Raw genomic sequence first — 23,833 nt, 5'->3', positions numbered from 1 at the left:
GGAACCGGTTAACCACACATTGCACGTGCAGCCAAATGGCACATATTGTAGGCTGTGACATCGTTAAATATGGGTATAAATCATAGAACAGTTATTGCCTTCCACTCGGTTTCCCACAGTCGTTGACGTTACATTGCCGAAACTTGCGGACGAACAACGCCACAACGATACTAGACGTACTAGTATTCAAGCAGGTGCGAACCAGGCTGTTTCCCGATATATGGTGATTGTTTTTAAGACTGGATGCGTTACAACATGGAGAGTACTGGTGACAGGCCGACCGATAGTGACCACCCCCGCCCAAGATCAATACACCAAACACTACACAATCTAGGAAGAATACTCGACGTTACGGACTGAATGGTAAATCACCCACAACTCACCACCGAGAATCATAAATGCGTTCATGAATGGTCTTTGTGTAACATAATGCCAAACTGAACATTTCGACACCTCACGACTGATTCACATCACGTCGCACACTTCAGCGTCAACACTTCAAACCTAGGTTGGACTAGTTAGGCAATTCCATCATAATACAATATGACTTCTTATTAAGGACAGAAATGTATCATTTAACTGAAATAAATCTATGTAGAAGTCAAGTGTAATGGAAATATGTTGTTAGAGTACATACAATAATGACATTAATATCACGGCAACTTTGGCGCACTAATAATCATATTATGCCTTTGGAACAAATCTGGAAGCACCCAAAGCCAGATTTTAGTAGCAATCTGGAACATCAGTGCCACAGTTTAGTGTATTGGGATTTGTGAATGAATGAATAAATGTTTAACGACACCCCAGCACGAAAAATATATCGGCTATTGGGTGTCAAACTATGGTAATGCAAACAAATAAGGTGATGATCAACACCAATATAAAAATGCAAGATTTAAACAAAAACACAGTGTAAAGAACCGTGCAAAAACACAAATATCACAGATACTGACTTTTACTCAAAATGTATTTGTGCTGTATTGGCCATTCTCAAAGAGATTTGTGAGTTGATCCTGTAGTAGCCAGCCTATTTTTATAACAAATCAGTTCGCTGAAACTCCCCTCTTCTATAAACATGTCTGAGGTGGACCCAGGAAAGTAGGTCACACTGGATACCTTCTCTTTGCTACATAATGGGCCGAATTTACGAAGCCGGTTCTTAAAATTACATTCTCTGGTTACCATATTATAACATCATGTACAAATAGGAAATACAAGCTCAAATGCACTTTTAAAAAACTCGTGTGTGTTCGCTATGAACGGAGATCATCAAAAGCATACGCTTGATTCGTCGCCTGTGCCGCCATAGCACAAACGACAGTCTGTTGTCAGTTTCAGTTAACACGTGCGTTTGCAGATTTCAAATTGTAGGGTTCGTCTCAAAAAATTAAAAGAGAAATCTTGCGCTGTACGAAGAACGTTCGGTTGAGGATACTAGAGTCTTTCGTTAAAACCGATTTGATCTTGACAACGTATTATCGACAATCGTACCTTCCTATTTCAGAATTAATATTTTATAAAGTGTTAGTAGAACTTTCAAAGTTTAGTTTGTATACTAGTAACACATTAATCATGTATATATTTTTTAAAATAAAATATACTAAAGCAGACAATGAACGTTTTCACTTCTTAATTTTACGTATACTAAAGCAGACGATGAACGTTTTCACTTCTTAATTTTACGTGTTAAAGTCGACAAATTCAAATAAATATTCTTTCGTTTGAAAAGGGTAAAGTTGGGGGGGGGGGGGCGTGTTTAACGACATCAAAGTTAAAGCATATTGATTTAATAATCATCCGACGCCATACAACCGTAAATAAAATGTGTTGAGTGCGTCATTAAATAAAACATATCCTATCCTTCCTTCCATCTGCTGTTGGATGTCTAACATTTTCTAATTTTGACATATAATCTTAGAGAGGAATCGGGTGCATGTGCAGGGGGTGTCGGCCCGGGAAGTCGACAAATCTATTTTGTTTAGTACCGGGACGTAGAATAATAAAAGTCCCGGGACGTAGACATATCTAATTGGTTTGTAAGTTCTGCGCTGCAGTTACGAGCCGCCTTTTTTGTTAACAACGAGATGAGAACCCTGAAGTAGACGGATCTAATTGGTTTGCATGTTCTGCTTTGTGGTATGAACCGTGTTTGTTTCAACGGTATAGAATGTTATGTGATTACTTCCTGGGTAGAATTTGTAATTACGCATCCATTAATTTGAGTAGGTACCTGTGCGTTTTTGTTTTTTGTTTATTTGCTCGTATTATGCTCTACCAATTTAAAGGATTACTGTTTTGGGTAGTAAATTTATCTTTCTCTTATATTGAGCAGGCGCTTGTGCATTGGGGTTTTTCCCGGTTTAATCTATATAAAGTTTTATATCAAAATGGAAAACTATTTCACATTTAACATTATGGCAGCTGCACAAGTTAGAGTGACTTTTATCGACACGTTAAGAGGCGGACGACATTTGTATTAGAACCAGCACAAATTTCGCGTAAATAGAAAGCGTGGAGAGAAAATTTACTGGAGGTGTACTACGTCGCAATGCAGAGCCTACGTTGTGACTGTGGACAACATGCTCCAGATGGAAGACCAGATACAGCACAACCACGCGACGGTAGCACGTTGATGCGTTCAAGGCGAATCTCATGGACCGAGCTAAAATGAAAACCACGCCAATTCTTAAGATTTACGCCGATGAGATTTCCAATCTCAGGAAGAACCACGACGTTGTTCCCGACGGATTGTTAGCCGAGATTCCACATTTTAGTGCCATCAAGACGATACTATACCGACAGCGACACAAAACCCTACCCCGACTACCCCAAACAAGACAGGATATCAATTTAGAAAGAGAGTGGACCCGCACCGAGGGAGGAGATCCTTTTCTACACCGAGTTGAAGGAGGAGACCTAATACTGATCTTCACAACTGACAAGAACTGTTGTGTGACGCTGATGTTGTATTATCAGATGGAACCTCTTCTTCAGCACCCAAACTGTTCGATCAGTTGTGCACCATACATGCCCGAGTCCCAAGGTCATATGTTTCAATACCTTCAAGAGGCTTGCCATGATCTGGGTTTCCATTTAAATCCGAGGACCTTTCAGATGGATTTCGAAAGATCGGCCCATAACGCTGTTCAAACTGTATTTCCCACTACACAACTGAGAGGCTGTTTCTTCCACTACACTCAGTATGTGTGACGCCAATATATTTAATTAATTAATTAATTTATTTATTAGTACTGTAATACCCACAACGTAACCAGCGATATGAATTCGAACTAGTAGGTGCGGGATTAAGCTCGATCGGTAGAGCGTTCGCGTGGGATACTTGACACATAGGATCGAACCTCCTTAGTGGACCCATTGGGTGTGTGTGTGTGTGTGTGTGTGTGACAGTGGAAGCGTTGAAGATGAATTCCATTTTGTATCAAAATGTTTATTTTATAATATTAGAGTATCATATTTAAAGAAATATTTGTATACAAGACAATCTACTTTGAACATAATCAATCTTTTGTCTTCAAAAAATATAAAAACTTTAAGGAATCTTGATAAATATGTAATTTAATTTGTAACTACATATATATAACAACTATATGTTTATATTTTTATTATCCTAATTCTTACGGGTTTTATTCCCTGTATTTGTATTCTGTAACCTATTACACAACTGTTTCTGTTTTATAACTGTATTCTTGTCCGTTTTGTGTTTATAGTCATGCTGACTTTGGCAAATAAATAAATTGAACTGAAATTGAATTTTAGTAATAGTAGTAGTAGTAGTAGTAGTAATAATAGCTGCGGTACAGCATCATCTCGTTGTTACCTTTTGACTGCGTACACCGTCAACCAGGGTAAAACGGCAATTAATGAGTACCGGGAAATCGACAGATCATCACTGGTACATTTCAGTTTGTCCCGCTAAGTAGACACAATTTTAAGATCATTTATACAAGTTGTCGACTTCGCGGGCCATAACCGTGCAGGGGAGGGTATTGGAGGTCGAAACCCTTACTTGCCCAAGCTTAAAAAAAATTTGAAATGTATTTTCTGGGGGAGCATGGTCCCATATAATCTTCGCTCAACACAGTCTACAATCCCCAACCCCGCTGAAATCCCTGCACACGCGCCTTGGAAACCCGCTACCTTTTTTTTTTTTAGCAAGGGATCGTTTATATGTGCCATCCCACAGACAGGATATCACATACCATGGTCTTTTAGATACCCGCCGATGGGGATCGATCCTAGACTGACCGCGCATTTCCAAAAAACACCTTTTTAGGTCTGAGTAATGAATAAAAATAACATATAGTCTTGAAAAACGTTACGTAAATCGAACACAGTACCGTCTTCCTCTACTCCTAGAGCGTTACGCAGTCATCCTCACCCTGTCACAAACACAACCACAAATAACGCAACTAATTAACAAAACAAAAAAACACACCAGTTGAAAGTAGTCTATCACGATAAACCTTAGTTTATTTTCCTTTAAAATAGCTTAAAATATAGATAATTCGGAATGTTTTCAATTTATTTTTGAATCACTGGCATGATTCTGCAAGTAAGGTTTTGATTGGTGGACATGAGCTCCAACTGGCTGCTGTTAGATCCACATGTAATAGTGGAGCTAATTTTAATTACTTTGATAATATTAATACGTCTGATAAAAATTCCCGAAAGCTGATTTTAATAGATGTTCTACGAAACGCGGAGCTTCTAATGATACCAAACAATTAAATGCAATGAGCAACTTGTGCACATGTATATGTATGCAGATATCAATTTAATTATTTATTTACTTGTTTGTTCTTTTCTTTCGTTCTTTATTTCTTCATTTATAGATTTAAAAACCAATGAAAACCGAGATTAGTAGGAGCCCGTCAAAAGTGTCCCACTTTTGAAATACTGGCTTTGTTTTTGACCTGGATAAGCCAGCGTAGTGAAACCAATGCGGAGTGCGGCGTCATATATGCACCAAACGTAATTGGATTTTCTGTTCCATATGCTTAAATAAAAATATTCTGGATACTGCCGCTTTAAACGCAGGTGTTTAAGCATTGTAAATGTATGTAGTTACATGGGTGTAGACATGACTTTGTAAATTCGGCACAATGTTTTACAATGTAGAATTTTCAGTTATGAACAATATATGAATATGGATTTATGAAATGTGTTTAAGTGAATGAAACGACAACCTCAGAAGGTTGAATACTAACAATATGTTGATGGGATACAGCTTCAGAGAATGCCATTTTAAAGACATAACCAACATCAAACAAGACAAAATCATATTCACGTATAAATAACACGTTTATTTCCTTAAGCTACATTCTTTCAACAAGTCCTTAAACAGCTTAGCTGATCATACCGCATAGTTTACCTTTTAAATTGACGTCTCCACAAAATGGGCAACATGCATCACTAAATATGAGACAAGTGTTAGTGTTGATTTGTTAATGATTTCTACAAACATTGTGCTATTCTAGATCCAGGCAATTCTATATTGTATGAAAAGCTGTAATATATGTGAAACTTCTTCCAACCAGTCTTTAACAGTCTTTCTAAGATGATCTTTAAAGTCACAGAGCCTAGTTTCAACCCGTAAAAATAGACACTAAGTTTAGTTGATCTACAAACCTGTAACACAATTGGATAACGTTAGAACAGAATGAAACAAGAGTTTGTGACATTAAAACCGTGAAACACCATTAAAAACAAGACTAAAATTCAACTCCATAAGCATTAATTCTCAGACGCACATGCATTTTTAAAAATATGAAAAAATGCATTTTGTGTTATTAGATACACCAGGGCCGTCTTCAGTCAGATGGAGCAAAAAACATCCGCTGAACTGGTTTATGAGCTTCACATTAAACCAAATGGCAACGTCAGGAACCAAACAAATAGTTTGCGAACGTTAGTGAAACATTCGCTGGCTGAAATTAGGGAAAGATGACCAGAAACACTTCAGTTGTATGGAAATGAATAATCTAAACAATAAAATATAAGTAATGTTTGACTTCAGTTATCAAAAACGGCTCTAATAGTGAAAAATATGACTTAGTGTTTAAAAATTAGTGTCTGTCACTTCAACAGAACTAGTTTGCTGGAAACCAAGTTGTCATTGTACCAATATTTCCCCTCAAATGAGGTTGGTTGGTAGGTAAGCTATTTATTATATTTAGTAGTGTTATATTTGTTTAAAAGAAATAAAGAAAGAAGCAGAAATCCAAATTGACAAATGAAAATCCAAATCTTAAAACTGAGTGTGGACAGTTTTTACGAGTTGGTTAGGGTAGAGAAAAGAGTATATGTATATATATATATTTCTAAGAGTAACAAGACAAATGTTGATGTGTTCATCAGATTTATCCGAATGACGGAGACTGCCGAGACTCCTTCTTTAGTGAATGATTTCTCTTTATTCTCAACACAGCCTTCTTAGCTGCTGCCATCCTGAAATGAAAACAGGCAAAATGAAAAAGGGTATAATAAGCATTCTGAGAATACTGCTAAAGCAATACATGTCCCCTACTGGGCCCAACAATTTTTTGTATCTCCTAAATTCAAGGGCCATAACTTGGTGAAAATTGGGAAAATCGCCATGAAAGTTAAAAACTGAATCTGTAATAGTACATGATAAAGCTATGAACAAAAGCTATGAATATTACATTTTTATTTACAATAAATATATTCCAAGTGTCATCTTTCATATCTCAGTGCTATTTCTGAATATTACATAGCTATTTACAATATTGCAGGTCTTGCCTTTAAACTCTCGGTACTATTTCTGAATATTATATTGTTATTTACAATATTGCAGGTCTTGCCTTTAAACTCTCGGTACTATTTCTGAATATTATATTGTTATTTACAATATTGCAGGTCTTGCCTTTAAACTCTCGGTACTATTTCTGAATATTATATTGTTATTTACAATATTGCAGGTCTCACCTTTTATCCCTCAGTGCAATTTCCTCGTCTGTGAGTTGTTTGGGTAGAGTGCTGGCAGCAAACAGGATCACACGAAGTTTGTCCATACAGTCCGCCTGGTTCAGAAACTGTTTCCTTGTCTTCTCCGAGGTCAAAATCAAATACCCCTCCTTGTTGATTCTACCTGGCTCCTACAACATAAACAACATTTCATACCTATATCAGAGCCAATCTAACAGCAGCCCGTTGGAGCTAATGTCCAGTTGACCTTTCATTCGACCAATCAAAACCTTACTTGCAAAGTCATGCCAGCGATTTAAAAAGAATTTGAAAACCTTTGTGATTATACCGAGGGTATACGAAATGATTCGGGTGGATTACAAAGTATGCCGGAAACTAATTCAGTGTTAAAAATTTGGCTTTTTTCACGAGAATCCATGTGGATTCCCATTGAAGGAGTCCACGGGAATCCTCCGATTCTGAACTTCATCAACAGTTAGTTTATAGAATTCTGTGTCATATGCTACTAACTGTATATGTGGCCATTTGGTTTACCGTGAACGGCATAAACCAGTCGGGTGGACGTTTTTCCGCTCGATCTGGCTGAACGCAACCCATTACTTTTCAAAGATTGTTTATTCATGGGATACTTTTGCCGATGTATCTTACGCATTGGTTCAATGTTTGTATGGATATTACAGAAACACATTTCCACAACCGACAAAAAAGATGTATTGATTAAAAAGAGCAGGTGATTCAAGGTTTGGAACATAATATCAGCGAACTAACATAGAAATGTCTGATGTATTACTAATTTTTGGAACACTTAATTACTGTCTATTGCTATTATGTAAGAACTGAACAAATATTTTCCTTTCGGTTCTCTTTGTTGACAATTTGGTTCATAGAAATGGGCTAACCACCGCTTGGCTACAGGCCAGACTAGTCTCGATAAACCGCTATATTTCAAACATGCATGGATTCGAATGCATGCTACGTGTTTGAAGCCAGTTTAAACTGAAGCTTGATAACCAGACTATTTTTTATTTTATTATAAACAAATTTTTACTCACTGATTATTCAATTTAATGAATTTTTTTTTATATTTCACACGAATACAAATAGATTCGGATTTTTTATGCTTGCGCGAATCCTGGCGCGAATCAGATTCGGCGATTTGCGCAAATTTTTAGCCCTGTAATTTCAATATAAAATTTTATATAAAATTAGTGTCAAGACAAAAAAAAACCTGTGATGGTATAGCCATAAAATCTGTATATACTAGTATACAATCCAGAGTTTATTACTGCACTTCCATTCCGGGTTTTTTCAATGTTGAAACAAATCAACAAGTTTGCCTATTGCATAAACAGTCTCGCCCGATATTATTAGAATTTGTATGCTCTCAAATAACAAGTTTGCCTATTGCATAAACAGTCTCGCCCGATATTATTAGAATTTGTATGCTCTCAAATAACGCTATATAAACAGTCTCGCCCGATATTATTAGAAGTATGTAACGCTATGGTCAATATTTAAATTGTTATTTATAGATAAAATGTCACCTGGACATGGGAGTCCACACAATGCTGTTAGATCTACTGGTGAGACCAGTAGAGCTAAATTAAACGTTTGTTTTCTTTTAACGACACCACTTGAGCACATTGATTTATTAATCATCGGCTACTGGATGTTAAACATAATATGAGGAAGTCTGCTACATTTTTCCTAAAGCAGCAAGGGATCGTTTATATGCACTTTCCCACAGACAGGAAAGCACATACCACAGCCTTTGTCCAGTTGTGATGCACTGGTTGTAACGAGAAAAAATGGATCCACCGAGGTGGTTCGATCCTGTGACGCAAGCACCTCAAGCAACCACTCAACTGACTAATTTAGTATTTAGCCAGTCTTTAAGAAACAGTGACTACATTATAACACTTGTCTTTTACAAATCATGACCCTCCAATCACACAAAACACACTCCAACCTACATGAAAAGCAAAAAAAAAAAAAAACCCCAAAACAAGGGTATATATCACAAATAAGATCACTCTTTATAACATAACAAAAAAATTATGATTACAAACAAGACTTCTTTAGTTAAATCACATAAATCAGTCTGTAACATCCTTTTCCATAACCTGTTTTACATAATGACTACCCATTTAACATACTGACATCATTTTTTGAGGTTTATCAATAGGTAACATTTACTTTTTTAGTGATGCCGCCAAATCAGGGTAAAATAAATTGCATAACGGTGGGAAGGTTGTAATTATAAAGAATTGGCTTTGCTATAACATGACTTGACCATTTCAGGAGTGAGTGAGTTTGTACAAGAACATTTAAAAATAACATATAAATAACATCACTGTGGAAATGATACTTTAAAAGAAGTCAAGAAGGTAAAATGATAATGATTGTCAACAGACAGCCAAATCTTTAAAACATTTCATGTTAGTTTTTAATCTCAATGCATATTGTTATTTTATTCCCCTGACGTAGTTTAATGTTTCTGAATGAAATGGCATTTTAAGACAAATTTGATATATTTTATAACACTTTCAGATAAAAGGATAAAATACTGGCACTTGTGATGTCACAAAAAAATCTGAAAATAAGCAAGAAAGTTAGTTTGTTTTGTTAATGGCAACACTGACTTATTTATCATCAGCTAATTGGATGTCAGACTTATTTATTATCAGCTAATTGGATGTCAGACTTATTTATCATCAGCTAATTGGATGTTGAATTTATTTATCATCAGCTAATTGGATGTTGAATTTATTTATCATCAGCTAATTGGATGTTGAATTTATTTATCATCAGCTAATTGGATGTCAGACTTATTTATCATCAGCTAATTGGATGTCAGACTTATTTATCATCAGCTAATTGGATGTCAAACATATTTATCATCAGCTAATTGGATGTCAGACTTATTTATCATCAGCTAATTGGATGTCAAACATATTTATCATCAGCTAATTGGATGTCATACATATTTATCATCAGCTAATTGGATGTCAGACTTATTTATCATCAGCTAATTGGATGTCAGACTTATTTATCATCAGCTAATTGACACCTCCGTACGGCGTGATTGACAACCACGCTGGACCAATCATGTTTCGCGGTTCAAAAACCGTGGGCCCAAATTTGGCCATTAGGTTAGACAACATAATTGTTTTCGATGTGTAACGTTTTTGTATAGTTAGCATTAAAATTAGTTAAAATAATTGTCTCCTCCTACTGAATTATAATCATAGTAAACATATACTTCTGCTGACAAGTGTTAACAGCGATGCAACTATGCGGAGCCTACGATTGACGTAAAATCGGTGTTTTCCTGCGAAACCGTCACATGGTATTGAAAGTGAAGTTTTGCCGAAATCCATCAAAATTCAACTGATATATAAATTCTACGAAGGTAAGAGTTTAAGAATCACTTTCCCTCCAATGTAATGGTATTTACTGACTCATTTAATCAGTCTTCGATGCATATATTGTCGTTAAGAATCCGTCGTTAAACTGCAGAGTCAGACGAATGGCCAAAATAAAAGTTTTGGCAAGACTTCCGATCATTTCAGCATTCAGTTAATTTAGGCTTAAGTTACGTTTAGGGTTAGTGATAGTATTAACAAGCATGCTGGAACGTTTGGAAGTTTTAGCTTTTTTTTCTTTTCTTTTTGTTTGCAGTATATGTGCTTTTGTGTGTGTGTGGGGGGGGGGGGGGAGTGAGGGAGTAACCTATATGGTTGTGAGCTTTAGGGGGAAAAGGAAGTATTGTCTGGAAAGTTATAAATTAGGCAAATTTTATGTAGGGACTGTGAAATGTTTTGAAGCAAAAATAAAATAAAATAATTGTGACTTTTTTGTAATCGGAACAGATCTGCCGGTTACGGTTTCTCGGTTTGATTCGATTTAAGCTTCACGACTAGTATATCAAAGGCTGTGGTATGTGCTATCCTGTCTGTTGGGTGGTGTATATATATATAAAAGATACCTGGCTACTAATGTAGCAGGTTTGCACTCTAGACTATACATGTCAAAAGTACAAAATGTTTGACCCCTCAATTAAAACAACCCAATTTTACCATAATATATATTAAAACAATTCCTCACCTAACAGCAGATCAATTACCAATCTTGGGTAATTTATAATAAATACTGGTAAGACATTTTATTATTCCTTTATTGTTATTCTTAGAATTTTCAACTTAATGGTTTCTGCCAAAGGCTACTGAGGTTAAACTTATATACCCTAAAATCTTGGAAATTAATAGATATATTTTTTAATGTTTAGATAAATGATAGTAAAAGAACTGCTGTTTATAAATGGTCATGTGCTTGAAATGTAATGTCCTAACCCTAATTTCAAAACATTTCAAACCCATAACCACCTAGATGAGACACTTACATCTATTTTGTTTTTATTACCTACCCTAAATATGATTTTCTTTTGGAGACAGTAGTTTTGTTTTTCATCATTATTTTATACCCCAAATTTTTCTTCTTCCACATGTCATCTTATATGTAGCTTTGTACAACTTTCTAATAAAAATCAAATAACATCATCAAAGTTAAATACATTGTTCACTACTTTTCTTAATTTACTGCTATACTTTTTAATTTTATACTTTGTTTAGTCACATTGATTTTGTTTCCTGTTAAAAAATTTTTTTTCCTAAAATTAAATTAAACTTTAAATTAATACAACGATATGTAATTAAGTTACAGACTAATGTACTTCTTCAAATGGATGTGAAATACTTAACATGTTTTGTTTTTATATGTTTCAGCAACTGGATCAATGGATGTGGAGTTATTGATTAGATGTCGAAAATGAGATTCTGAAGACAAACTATTAAACAAATTACATTGCATCTTGATATTGAGAACAGAATAATAGAAATAATAGAACAGTTTCAACTGATATGTGAAAGAAAAACTGGGGCAGGGGGTGAAATTGCTGCTGAAAATGAAACACTTTCAACAATTTCATTTAATACAATTTTTTTTCTTCTTTCTTTTTTTGACATATTGCTGCTAAGGAGTAATTCAGACTTCCAAGACTTGGGATTCAGTTTGACACCACCCATCAAATGGTAATCCTTAATTGCTCAGTTGACTGTACAAGTTTCGAGGATAATGATTTGGAAATGGATGCTACAGAAAGATACATTTTTGAATAAATATAATTACCTGTACCAGATTGCATGGGGATTAATATGCAAAGACCCTCTCTTTGAGAAAAAAGAAAATGTTAGGAAATATTCTCATAATAAATATTAAACAAATTGTGCGAAATGCAATCTGTGGTTTAGTTTTATGTTATATATATATATATATATATACATTTTTTTAAATTTAATTTTTATTTTGTATTATTATTGTTCTGTAGGCATGGGTTGTCTTATAATATTTATTACTATTTTTTATCTGCCTATGCCTCTAGAACAGATAAATCTTTGTGAGTACATTTTGTGTGACAGTAGGATAACTAATGGGCGGGTTGTGTGAGATGGGGGGGGGGATGGGGGGCAGAAGCTTCAAGTTTGATTCCCAACAGTTGTTGCCACAACATATGAGTTTATAATTTATTTAAACACTGTTGTACTGGCTTAATTGGCAAATATTTTACAGACTGTCCAGCTATCCTACTTTTTCTGACTTTTTGGTCTTTGTCCCATTTTTCCTACTTTTTCTTCAGAATACTTAGTTTTTCGTACTTTTTTGTTTGAAAATGCCACGAATTGCTGTTAAAGTGTGCATATTCCTTGTGTTATTATAAAAGTCATCAGTTATGGGAATTATTTTAATTTTTCTTGGCAGCAAGATATATCTCCCAATTTGTGGCACCATATAATCTCAACATATTAAAATTACACCCTCAAAGCCAACATATTTTCCAACGATTAATATGATTATAATGTACAATGTGTGTGTATGACTTCAGAATCTATAATACATTATGGAAAACTTAAATTAATCATGTTAACTCCGTTTTACTGTGAATCAGCATTCCTATGCCATGTAAATATGTATATTGATTAATATAGTGTACAGTAATTTGAAATAACTATAACGTGACCGTTACATAAGATACACATTATTTTTGATAGAACACAAAATACATGTACAAACTAAGCACCACATAAAAAGGTGTTTTGAGCATGAATAATGTCACTACGTACTGTTTCAGTCCTACTTATGTTCTACATTTTCCTACTTTTTGTCCTACATTTTCTATATTTTCATTCCTAATTGTGTCCAACTTTTTCAAAAGGGTGTGCTGGACAGCCTGATTTTATAAAAAAAAAAAGGGATGGGGCACCCAAATGTAAACAGCCCTAATATGTCTTGTCAGAACGGAGACGGGCCAATATGTCAGTATACATAACTGGAGGGCCAAAGATGTGGTCCCCACCAACCCACCCCCTGGCTACCCCAGTTGTGATTTTAATTATTTGTGGGGTTTTTTAATTTCGTGTATGACTTTGGTTTCATAAATGTTTCTGCTCACGTCCCTCCCTTTTTTTTTTTAAAACAAAACATTTAACGCAACCCGACCAAAAATAAAGACGCCACGTCGTCGCCGCACATTCTATTCTCGTTCTTCGGCATATCGGGATTCCATTAATATAAAAGTCGAACAACAACAACAACAACAAAAATTAAGATGAAAAAGAAGAAGAACCAAGAAACAAACAAGACATTTTAATTTATCAGTTCTGACAAGAAAAACGAGCATAGAATCTTTTAAATGTTCTTTTGGTTGCATTCGACGTTCACTTCCGGGTTCTTGAGCTTCGATAAAATTTACTGAAGTAAAAATGGTTTCGTCGATTTAAATCACGTCATCATCGTAAATGTACCCTGTAGTGAAATACTTGAATGTCTCCTCTTGTCGGCTTTTTATTTAAACAACGATATTTGTAAATAAATTAAGGCAAAAACGTAATCGGCAGATCGGTTGATTTTGCTATCGACCTATGCGAATTGGCAGCCACTGTTGAAAGTTTGTCTAACCTTGCATCACGTGTCAGTGGGCGTGGTTAACTCGTCATACGGAGGGGTCAATTGGATGTCAGACTTATTTATCATCAGCTAATTGGATGTCAAACGTATTTATCATCAGCTAATTGGATGTCAGATTTATTTATCATCAGCTAATTGGATGTCAGATTTATTTATCATGAGCTAATTGGATGTCAGACTTATTTATCATCAGCTAATTGGATGTCAGACTTAGATGTCAGATTTATTTATAATCAGCTAATTGGATGTCAGACTTATTTATCATCAGCTAATTGGATGTCAAACTTATTTATCATCAGCTAATTGGATGTCAAACATTTGGTCTTTTTGACACATAGTGTTAGAGGAAACCAGCTATATTTTCCATTATTTGCAGGACAGCACATACCACGTTCTTTGATATAACTGTTGTGGTGCACTGGCTGAAATGAGAAATAGCCAAATTGGCCCACCGACAGGGATCGATCCTAGATGAACAGTGCATTAGATGACACTTTACCACTGGGCTGCATGCCACCGGGAAATGAGCAAGAATCAAGTTTTATACATATTGTGTTGTATTTGATAATTATACCATTTCCAGGACACGTTCTCTAATCCATTTAGGAATCCATGAAGCGCTCTCCACATGGAATCGAACTTCCACCTTCGTATTCACTGAAACATAACACATACAGGTATATATTACACACTACTACATACACACAGGTTGTGACATTCATGACATTTGGCAAAAAAACCAAGTATATAATATATACAATTATACATTATATAGAAATTAAATTGTCATTGAAGCACTTAAAAGTGAACCAAATGGCATCATTCACATAATCATTCTTGCATCACCAAAGCCCCTCCACTTCCCCAATATCAAATTCCTTCTGACGCCCCTGATGCATACCATGACATAGAAATGCAAATTAAAATTTAACAATTTCCTTAACCTATTGAGATGAATATGAAATCATACACTTACGCAAATGCTGAGTCAAATGGTCAAATTAAAACAAAAAATTAAAATTAAAATTAAAAAAAGGTTTCATTAATTATGTACATATTATTCATCCAGTTATTATCCAGTGTTGACTGGTATTCAGTGGAATTACAATCAATACCTTTGTTTACATTACAGAGAAAGTGGCACATTCCTCTTAGTAACTACCATCCATACCTTGTTTACATTACAGAGAAAGTGGCACATTCCTCTTAGTAACTACCATCCATACCTTTGTTTACATTACAGAGAAAGTGGCACATTCCTCTTAGTAACTACCATCCATACCTTGTTTACATTACAGAGAAAGTGGCACATTCCTCTTAGTAACTACCATCCATACCTTTGTTTACATTACAGAGAAAGTGGCACATTCCTCTTAGTAACTACCATCCATACCTTGTTTACATTAGAGAAAGTGGCACATTCCTCTTAGTAACTACCATCCATACCTTTGTTTACATTACAGAGAAAGTGGCACATTCCTCTTAGTAATTACAATCAATACCTTTGTTTACATTACAGTGAAAGTGGCACATTTCTCTTAGTAACTACCATCCATACCTTGTTTACATTACAGTGAAAGTGGCACATTTCTCTTAGTAACTACCATCCATACCTTGTTTACATTAGAGAAAGTGGCACATTCCTCTTAGTAACTACCATCAATACCTTTGTTTACATTACAGTGAAAGTGGCACATTCCTCTTAGTAACTACCATCCATACCTTGTTTACATTACAGAGAAAGTGGCACATTCCTCTTAGTAACTACCATCCATACCTTTGTTTACATTACAGAGAAAGTGGCACATTCCACTTAGTAATTACCATCCATACCTTGTTTACATTACAGAGAAAGTAGGACATTCCTCTTAGTAATTACAATCAATACCTTTGTTTACATTACAGAGAAAGTGGCACATTTCTCTTAGTAACTACCATCCATACCTTGTTTACATTACAGAGAAAGTGGCACATTTCTCTTAGTAACTACCATCCATACCTTGTTTACATTACAGAAAAAGTGGCACATTCCTCTTAGTAATTACATTCCATACCTTTGTTTACATTACAGAGAAAGTGGCACACTCCTCTTAGTAACTACCATCCATACCTTTGTTTACATTACAGAGAAAGTGGCATATTCCACTTAGTAATTACAATCAATACCTTGTTTACATTACAGAGAAAGTGGCACATTCCTCTTAGTAATTACATTCCATACCTTTGTTTACATTTCAGAGAAAGTGGCACACTCCTCTTAGTAACTACCATCCATACCTTGTTTACATTACAGAGAAAGTGGCACATTCCACTTAGTAATTACAATCAATACCTTGTTTACATTACAGAGAAAGTGGCACATTCCTCTTAGTAATTACAATCCATACCTTGTTTACATTACAGAGAAAGTGGCACATTCCTCTTAGTAATTACAATCAATACCTTGTTTACATTACAGAGAAAGTGGCACATTTCTCTTAGTAATTACAATCAATACCTTGTTTACATTACAGAGAAAGTGGCACATTTCTCCTAATTACAATCCATACCTTTGTTTACATTACAGAGAAAGTGGCACATTTCTCTTAGTAACTACAATCGATACCTTTGTTTACATTCTGTCCTCCCGGGCCACTCCCACGGATGTACTTTATGTCGAGCTGATCTGAAAATACAAATATTAAGTGTACACTGGCAATGTTCATACTGACTAGGGTCCTTTTGGTGTATTGGGTACATTGGATAACCTGTCTCGTAAAAACGGGCAGTGTATTCAGGGTGGAAATTGGGGGTGGGGTGATTATTGTTGATTAGATTATACACAATGCTACAGATATCACCAGGCAGGACTCACTCTGCACACAGTCTAATTTTTATACAAAGTGGCCACAATATTTAGTAATTAGTTAATAAAACAGTGGTTTAATGGTTAACTTTGTAATAACATCATGAACTACTAGCTGCACGGCTTAAATCTACAATACCGTATACTTTATAATCAACGCAAATTTGAAATATTTTTGTTGTTAGCAAAATACTCACCAACAACAATTTTGAGCCTGTCTATGGCAATTTTAAAACGGTAACTCTTGCAACAAATATAAAAAACAAAAGTAATCTCTTGAACCAACTCCAATCAATTTCATCCATCGGCAAAAAACTGCCATCAGTTAAGGCCCTGATCAACAGCAATTCATACTGCAACAACGGCAACAACAGCAACTGCCATCGTTAAGTTCAAGTCCTGTAGTCCCAATATTACAATCAAGGTTCACCCTGCCCATTGCCAAATTAGCTAATTGCAAATTTTTATTCAAAGTGGCTACATTATGTTGTTGGCTGATAAAACTGTTATAAATAATTCGTACTTTTTTCAATCATGTTCACAGAAATATTCAAAAATACATGTGTATTTCTAAACTGGCTAAAAGTAAATTCTTTCCAGTCTGAGTCTGAATGAGTAAAATGTGCTAGTCCTCAAGTTGTACATTAAAAGGAAAAACAAATTAAAATCAAATTATATAATCGTATTTATAGTTACCAGTTGGAATAATCCCAGAAAATGGCTCCTTTTCTTCATCCTGTAAAATACATTTAGTCATAAAAACATACAGGTCTAATACTGTCTATGTATATAAAAACATACAGGTCTAATACTGTCTATGTATATAAAAACATACAGGTCTAATACTGTCTATGTATATAAAAACATACAGGTCTAATACCGTCTATGTATATAAAAACATACAGGTCTAATACCGTCTATGTATATAAAAACATACAGGTCTAATACCGTCTATGTATATAAAAACATACAGGTCTAATACTGTCTATGTATATAAAAACATACAGGTCTAATACTGTCTATGTATATAAAAACATACAGGTCTAATACCGTCTATGTATATAAAAACATACAGGTCTAATACCGTCTATGTATATAAAAACATACAGGTCTAATACCGTCTATGTATATAAAAACATACAGGTCTAATACTGTCTATGTATATAAAAACATACAGGTCTAATACCGTCTATGTATATAAAAACATACAGGTCTAATACCGTCTATGTATATAAAAACATACAGGTCTAATACGGTCTATGTATATAAAAACATACAGGTCTATGTATATCTATATATAAAACATACAGGTCTAATACTGTCTATGTATATAAAAACATACAGGTCTAATGTCTATGTATAAAAACATACAGGTCTAATAGTCTATGTATATAAAAACATACAGGTAATACTGTCTATGTATATAAAAACATACAGGTCTAATACTGTCTATGTATATAAAAACATACAGGTCTAATACTGTCTATGTATATAAAAACATACAGGTCTAATACTGTCTATGTATATAAAAACATACAGGTCTAATACCGTCTATGTATATAAAAACATACAGGTCTAATACCGTCTATGTAATACATACAGGTCTATGTATGTATATCAAAACATACAGGTCTAATACCGTCTATGTATATCAAAACATACAGGTCTAATACATACAGGTCTATGTATATAAAAACAAACATACAGGTCTAATACAGGTCTATGTCTATATATATAAAAACATACAGGTCTAATACCGTCTATGTATATCAAAACATACAGGTCTAATACTGTCTATGTATATCAAAACATACAGGTCTAATACCGTCTATGTATATAAAAACATACAGGTCTAATACCGTCTATGTATATCAAAACATACAGGTCTATGTATATAAAAACATACAGGTCTAATGTCTATGTATATAAAAACATACAGGTCTAATACTGTCTATGTATATCAAAACATACAGGGTCTATGTATATAAAAACATACAGGTCTAATATGTATATATGTACCGTCTATGTATATCAAAACATACAGGTCTAATACCGTCTATGTATATCAAAACATACAGGTCTAATACCGTCTATGTATATAAAAACATACAGGTCTAATACTGTCTATGTATATCAAAACATACAGGTCTAATACCGTCTATGTATATAAAAACATACAGGTCTAATACCGTCTATGTATATCAAAACATACAGGTCTAATACCGTCTATGTATATCAAAACATACAGGTCTAATACCGTCTATGTATATCAAAACATACAGGTCTAATACTGTCTATGTATATCAAAACATACAGGTCTAATATGTGTCTATGTATATATAAAACATACAGGTCTAATAGTCTATGTATATCAAAACATACAGGTCTAATACCGTCTATGTATATAAAAACATACAGGTCTAATACCGTCTATGTATATAAAAACATACAGGTCTAATACCGTCTATGTATATCAAAACATACAGGTCTAATACCGTCTATGTATATCAAAAAAACATACAGGTCTAATACCAGGTCATCAAAACATACAGGTCTAATACGTCTATGTATATCAAAACAACATACAGGTCTAATACTGTCTATGTATATCAAAACATACAGGTCTAATACTGTCTATGTATATCAAAACATACAGGTCTAATACTGTCTATGTATATCAAAACATACAGGTCTAATACCGTCTATGTATATCAAAACATACAGGTCTAATACCGTCTATGTATATCAAAACATACAGGTCTAATACTGTCTATGTATATCAAAACATACAGGTCTAATACTGTCTATGTATATAAAAACATACAGGTCTAATACTGTCTATGTATATAAAAACATACAGGTCTAATACCGTCTATGTATATAAAAACATACAGGTCTAATACCGTCTATGTATATAAAAACATACAGGTCTAATACCGTCTATGTATATCAAAACATACAGGTCTAATACCGTCTATGTATATCAAAACATACAGGTCTAATACCGTCTATGTATATCAAAACATACAGGTCTAATACCGTCTATGTATATCAAAACATACAGGTCTAATACCGTCTATGTATATCAAAACATACAGGTCTAATACCGTCTATGTATATCAAAACATACAGGTCTAATACCGTCTATGTATATAAAAACATACAGGTCTAATACCGTCTATGTATATAAAAACATACAGGTCTAATACCGTCTATGTATATAAAAACATACAGGTCTAATACCGTCTATGTATATAAAAACATACAGGTCTAATACCGTCTATGTATATAAAAACATACAGGTCTAATACTGTCTATGTATATAAAAACATACAGGTCTAATACTATGTATATAAAAACATACAGGTCTATGTATATAAAAACATACAGGTCTAATACTGTCTATGTATATAAAAACATAAAAACATACAGGTCTAATACTGTCTATGTATATCTAATACCGTCTATGTATAAAACATACAGGTCTAATACCGTCTATGTATATAAAAACATACAGGTCTAATACCGTCTATGTATATAAAAAAAACATACAGGTCTATGTAATACCGTCTATGTATATCAAAACATACAGGTCTAATACCGTCTATGTATATAAAAACATACAGGTCTAATACCGTCTATGTATATCAAAACATACAGGTCTAATACCGTCTATGTATATCAAAACATACAGGTCTAATACCGTCTATGTATATCAAAACATACAGGTCTAATACCGTCTATGTATATCAAAACATACAGGTCTAATACCGTCTATGTATATAAAAACATACAGGTCTAATACCGTCTATGTATATCAAAACATACAGGTCTAATACCGTCTATGTATATCAAAACATACAGGTCTAATACCGTCTATGTATATCAAAACATACAGGTCTAATACCGTCTATGTATATCAAAACATACAGGTCTAATACCGTCTATGTATATCAAAACATACAGGTCTAATACCGTCTATGTATATCAAAACATACAGGTCTAATACCGTCTATGTATATCAAAACATACAGGTCTAATACCGTCTATGTATATCAAAACATACAGGTCTAATACATACAGGTCTATGTATATCAAAACATACAGGTCTAATACCGTCTATGTATATAAAAACATACAGGTCTAATACTGTCTATGTATATAAAAACATACAGGTCTAATACCGTCTATGTATATAAAAACATACAGGTCTAATACTGTCTATGTATATAAAAACATACAGGTCTAATACTGTCTATGTATATAAAAACATACAGGTCTAATACTGTCTATGTATATAAAAACATACAGGTCTAATACTGTCTATGTATATAAAAACATACAGGTCTAATACTGTCTATGTATAAAAAAACAGGTCTAATACTACAGGTCTAATACTGTCTATGTATATAAAAACATACAGGTCTATAATACCGTCTATGTATATCAAAACAAAACTATGTATATACAGGTCTAATACCGTCTATGTATATAAAAACATACAGGTCTAATACCGTCTATGTATATAGGTCTATGTATATAAAAACATACAGGTCTAATACCGTCTATGTATATAAAAACATACAGGTCTAATACCGTCTATGTATATCAAAACATACAGGTCTAATACCGTCTATGTATATCAAAACATACAGGTCTAATACCGTCTATGTATATCAAAACATACAGGTCTAATACCGTCTATGTATATCAAAACATACAGGTCTAATACCGTCTATGTATATAAAAACATACAGGTCTAATACCGTCTATGTATATCAAAACATACAGGTCTAATACCGTCTATGTATATAAAAACATACAGGTCTAATACGGTCTATGTATATAAAAACATACAGGTCTAATACCGTCTATGTATATCAAAACATACAGGTCTAATACCGTCTATGTATATAAAACAATTCTAGTGATAATTACCTGTATTTTAATAGATGTGAAGCTAACATTAAGAGAAAAGTGCATCCCATAAGTTGTATACATGTAACTATTTTCAAATCTGAATGAAGTCAGCTAATATTCCATTGACATAAATTGCAAAGAAAGAAAGAAAGAAATGTTTTATTTAACGACGCGCCCAACACATTTTATTTACGGTTATATGGCGTCAGATATATGGTTAAGGACCACACAGATTTTGAGAGGAAACCCGCTGTCACCACTACATGGGCTACTCTTTCCGATTAGCAGCAAGGGATCTTTTATTTGCGCTTCCCACAGGCAGGATAGCACAAACCATGGCCTTTGTTGAACCAGTTATGGATCACTGGTAGGTGCAAGTGGTTTACACCTACCCATTGAGCCTTGCGGAGCACTCACTCAGGGTTTGGAGACGGTATCTGGATTAAAAATCCCATGCCTCGACTGGGATCCGAACCCATTACCTACCAGCCTGTAGACCTATGGCCTAACCACGACGCCGGTCAACATAAATTGTAACTTCCTTCAAAAATATTTAATGATGTTTCCAATTTCAGAATGCTGAAATTTTTTAAATGTAAAATTGATATAGAAAATTATTTGTTTGAAGATTACAAATTTATGCATCTGAAAGTGTTACCAATTATAAGTTGTCTATAAGTTTGTAGAACTTAAGAAAGGTTGGATCCATTACTTACCTGTTTGTTGTTTCTGTGAACATACTTAGCGACAACAGTGATTATTTTAATGTGCCATCATGCAGGCCAGTAATTACAGGGAGGTGACACTAAACTAAAAAACCTGCTAATAAACATTACTTGAGTTTGTAAGCATTATTTAATTTTTAACTTTTAGTAGTACTTAACACGTTTATTGGTCCATCGTATTGTGGTGGTAAAATAAATATTTTTAAAGATAGATTTTGCCTAGGTGTGCAGACTTTAGTGCCTCCAGTGTACTGGATTTCCATCTCAGGATTAACTATTAAAAAACAAACTGAGCTTGAATTTTCTAAAAAGAAGTTTGTTTTATTTAACGACACCACTAGAGCACACTGATTAATTAATCATCGCCTATTGCATGTCAAACATAAATTTGGTAATTATGACATATAGTCTGACTGAGTCACCTGAGGAAACTCACTACATTTTTCCATTAGTAGCAAATGATTTTTTATATACACTTCCCCCACAGACAAGAAAACACATACCACAACCTTTGACCAGTTGTGGTGAACTTGTTGGAACTAGAAAAGAACCCAAACACGAACAGATCCACTGAGGTGGTTCGATCCTGCAATGCAGGCACCTCAAGTGAGCGTTCAACCAATTGAGCTAAATTTTGCCCCGTTTGTAAAAAAACACACAGACAACAGGACAACTTCATAAGCATACTTATACAAAACACAGTGTGTCGAATCACTGGGCACGCCAATAAATGGATGTAGAGGGGCCTAGAATTGGGAAAGAGGGCAAGACTTGTTCATTAGTGTAGTACTACAGTATATATTTCAGGCTTAGATGTGGGGTTTCTGATAGCATTCACATGCTGGAACGTTTCGAACTCTTTTCGGAAAAAGAGTTGCAGTCACGTTTTATGGAAAAGATGTCCAATGGCAATCGCCCATAGTTCCTGAAAGTTGTACTGTTACAACGCACCTTTAGTCCGACTCCAACCTTCACCGTGTTATCGACAGCACTTTCGTCGCATCTTGGATATAGTTTATCAAGACTATATTGGCTTTTGTAACATAATGCCAACTGTCCAGAATGAATCGTCTTTACAAGAGATACTCTACGACACGAACGTGCACACAAACTACACAAACGACGTGAGAACATGTTTTTGGAACTCTTCTGCTGAGTGAGGTTTGTTTTTCGAAAACGATACTATTAGCTAAATATATATCTTAAATTTAAATACACTAAATATAAATCTTTAATATAGTTTTCATTAAATTAAACAGTATTATCTGGCTACAACAATAATAAGCAATGAAGACATCGAAACAATTATGTTATTGAAACAGCAAATAATAATATGTTTTAATTAAACAAA

At 34.2% G+C, this 23,833-nt stretch overlaps 1 protein-coding gene across 1 annotated transcript; it reads right to left on the bottom strand.

Moving 5' to 3' along the window:
• Positions 1 to 5,306: 5,306 nt before the first annotated feature.
• Positions 5,307 to 23,637, bottom strand: LOC121379183 (peptidyl-tRNA hydrolase ICT1, mitochondrial-like). Its single transcript, XM_041507682.1, has 6 exons — positions 23,434 to 23,637; positions 17,534 to 17,573; positions 16,598 to 16,657; positions 14,567 to 14,649; positions 6,970 to 7,139; positions 5,307 to 6,471 (listed from the first exon to the last, which is right to left on the bottom strand). The coding sequence occupies exons 1-6, from the start codon at positions 23,614 to 23,616 to the stop codon at positions 6,384 to 6,386; spliced, it is 624 nt and encodes a 207-aa protein (XP_041363616.1). The 5' UTR covers positions 23,617 to 23,637; the 3' UTR covers positions 5,307 to 6,383.
• Positions 23,638 to 23,833: the final 196 nt, after the last annotated feature.

The sequence above is a fragment of the Gigantopelta aegis genome, chromosome 8 (assembly GCF_016097555.1).
Source record: "Gigantopelta aegis isolate Gae_Host chromosome 8, Gae_host_genome, whole genome shotgun sequence".
Taxonomy (NCBI): domain Eukaryota; kingdom Metazoa; phylum Mollusca; class Gastropoda; order Neomphalida; family Peltospiridae; genus Gigantopelta; species Gigantopelta aegis.
Note: the sequence above shows the minus strand (reverse complement) of the source record. Positions and strands in the feature narration are given on the sequence as shown.

What these genes read in the sequence shown, in the direction of transcription:
- LOC121379183 (XM_041507682.1), bottom strand. Translation starts at nt 23,616, where the DNA reads ATGTTCTCACGTCGTTTGTGTAGTTTGTGTGCACGTTCGTGTCGTAGA. An exon ending in TTCTGGGATTATTCCAACTG is followed by an intron (nt 16,658 to 17,533) that starts GTAACTATAAAT and finishes TTGTATTTTCAG; the next exon opens with ATCAGCTCGACATAAAGTAC. An exon ending in AGGACAGAATGTAAACAAAG is followed by an intron (nt 14,650 to 16,597) that starts GTATCGATTGTA and finishes GTTATGTTTCAG; the next exon opens with TGAATACGAAGGTGGAAGTT.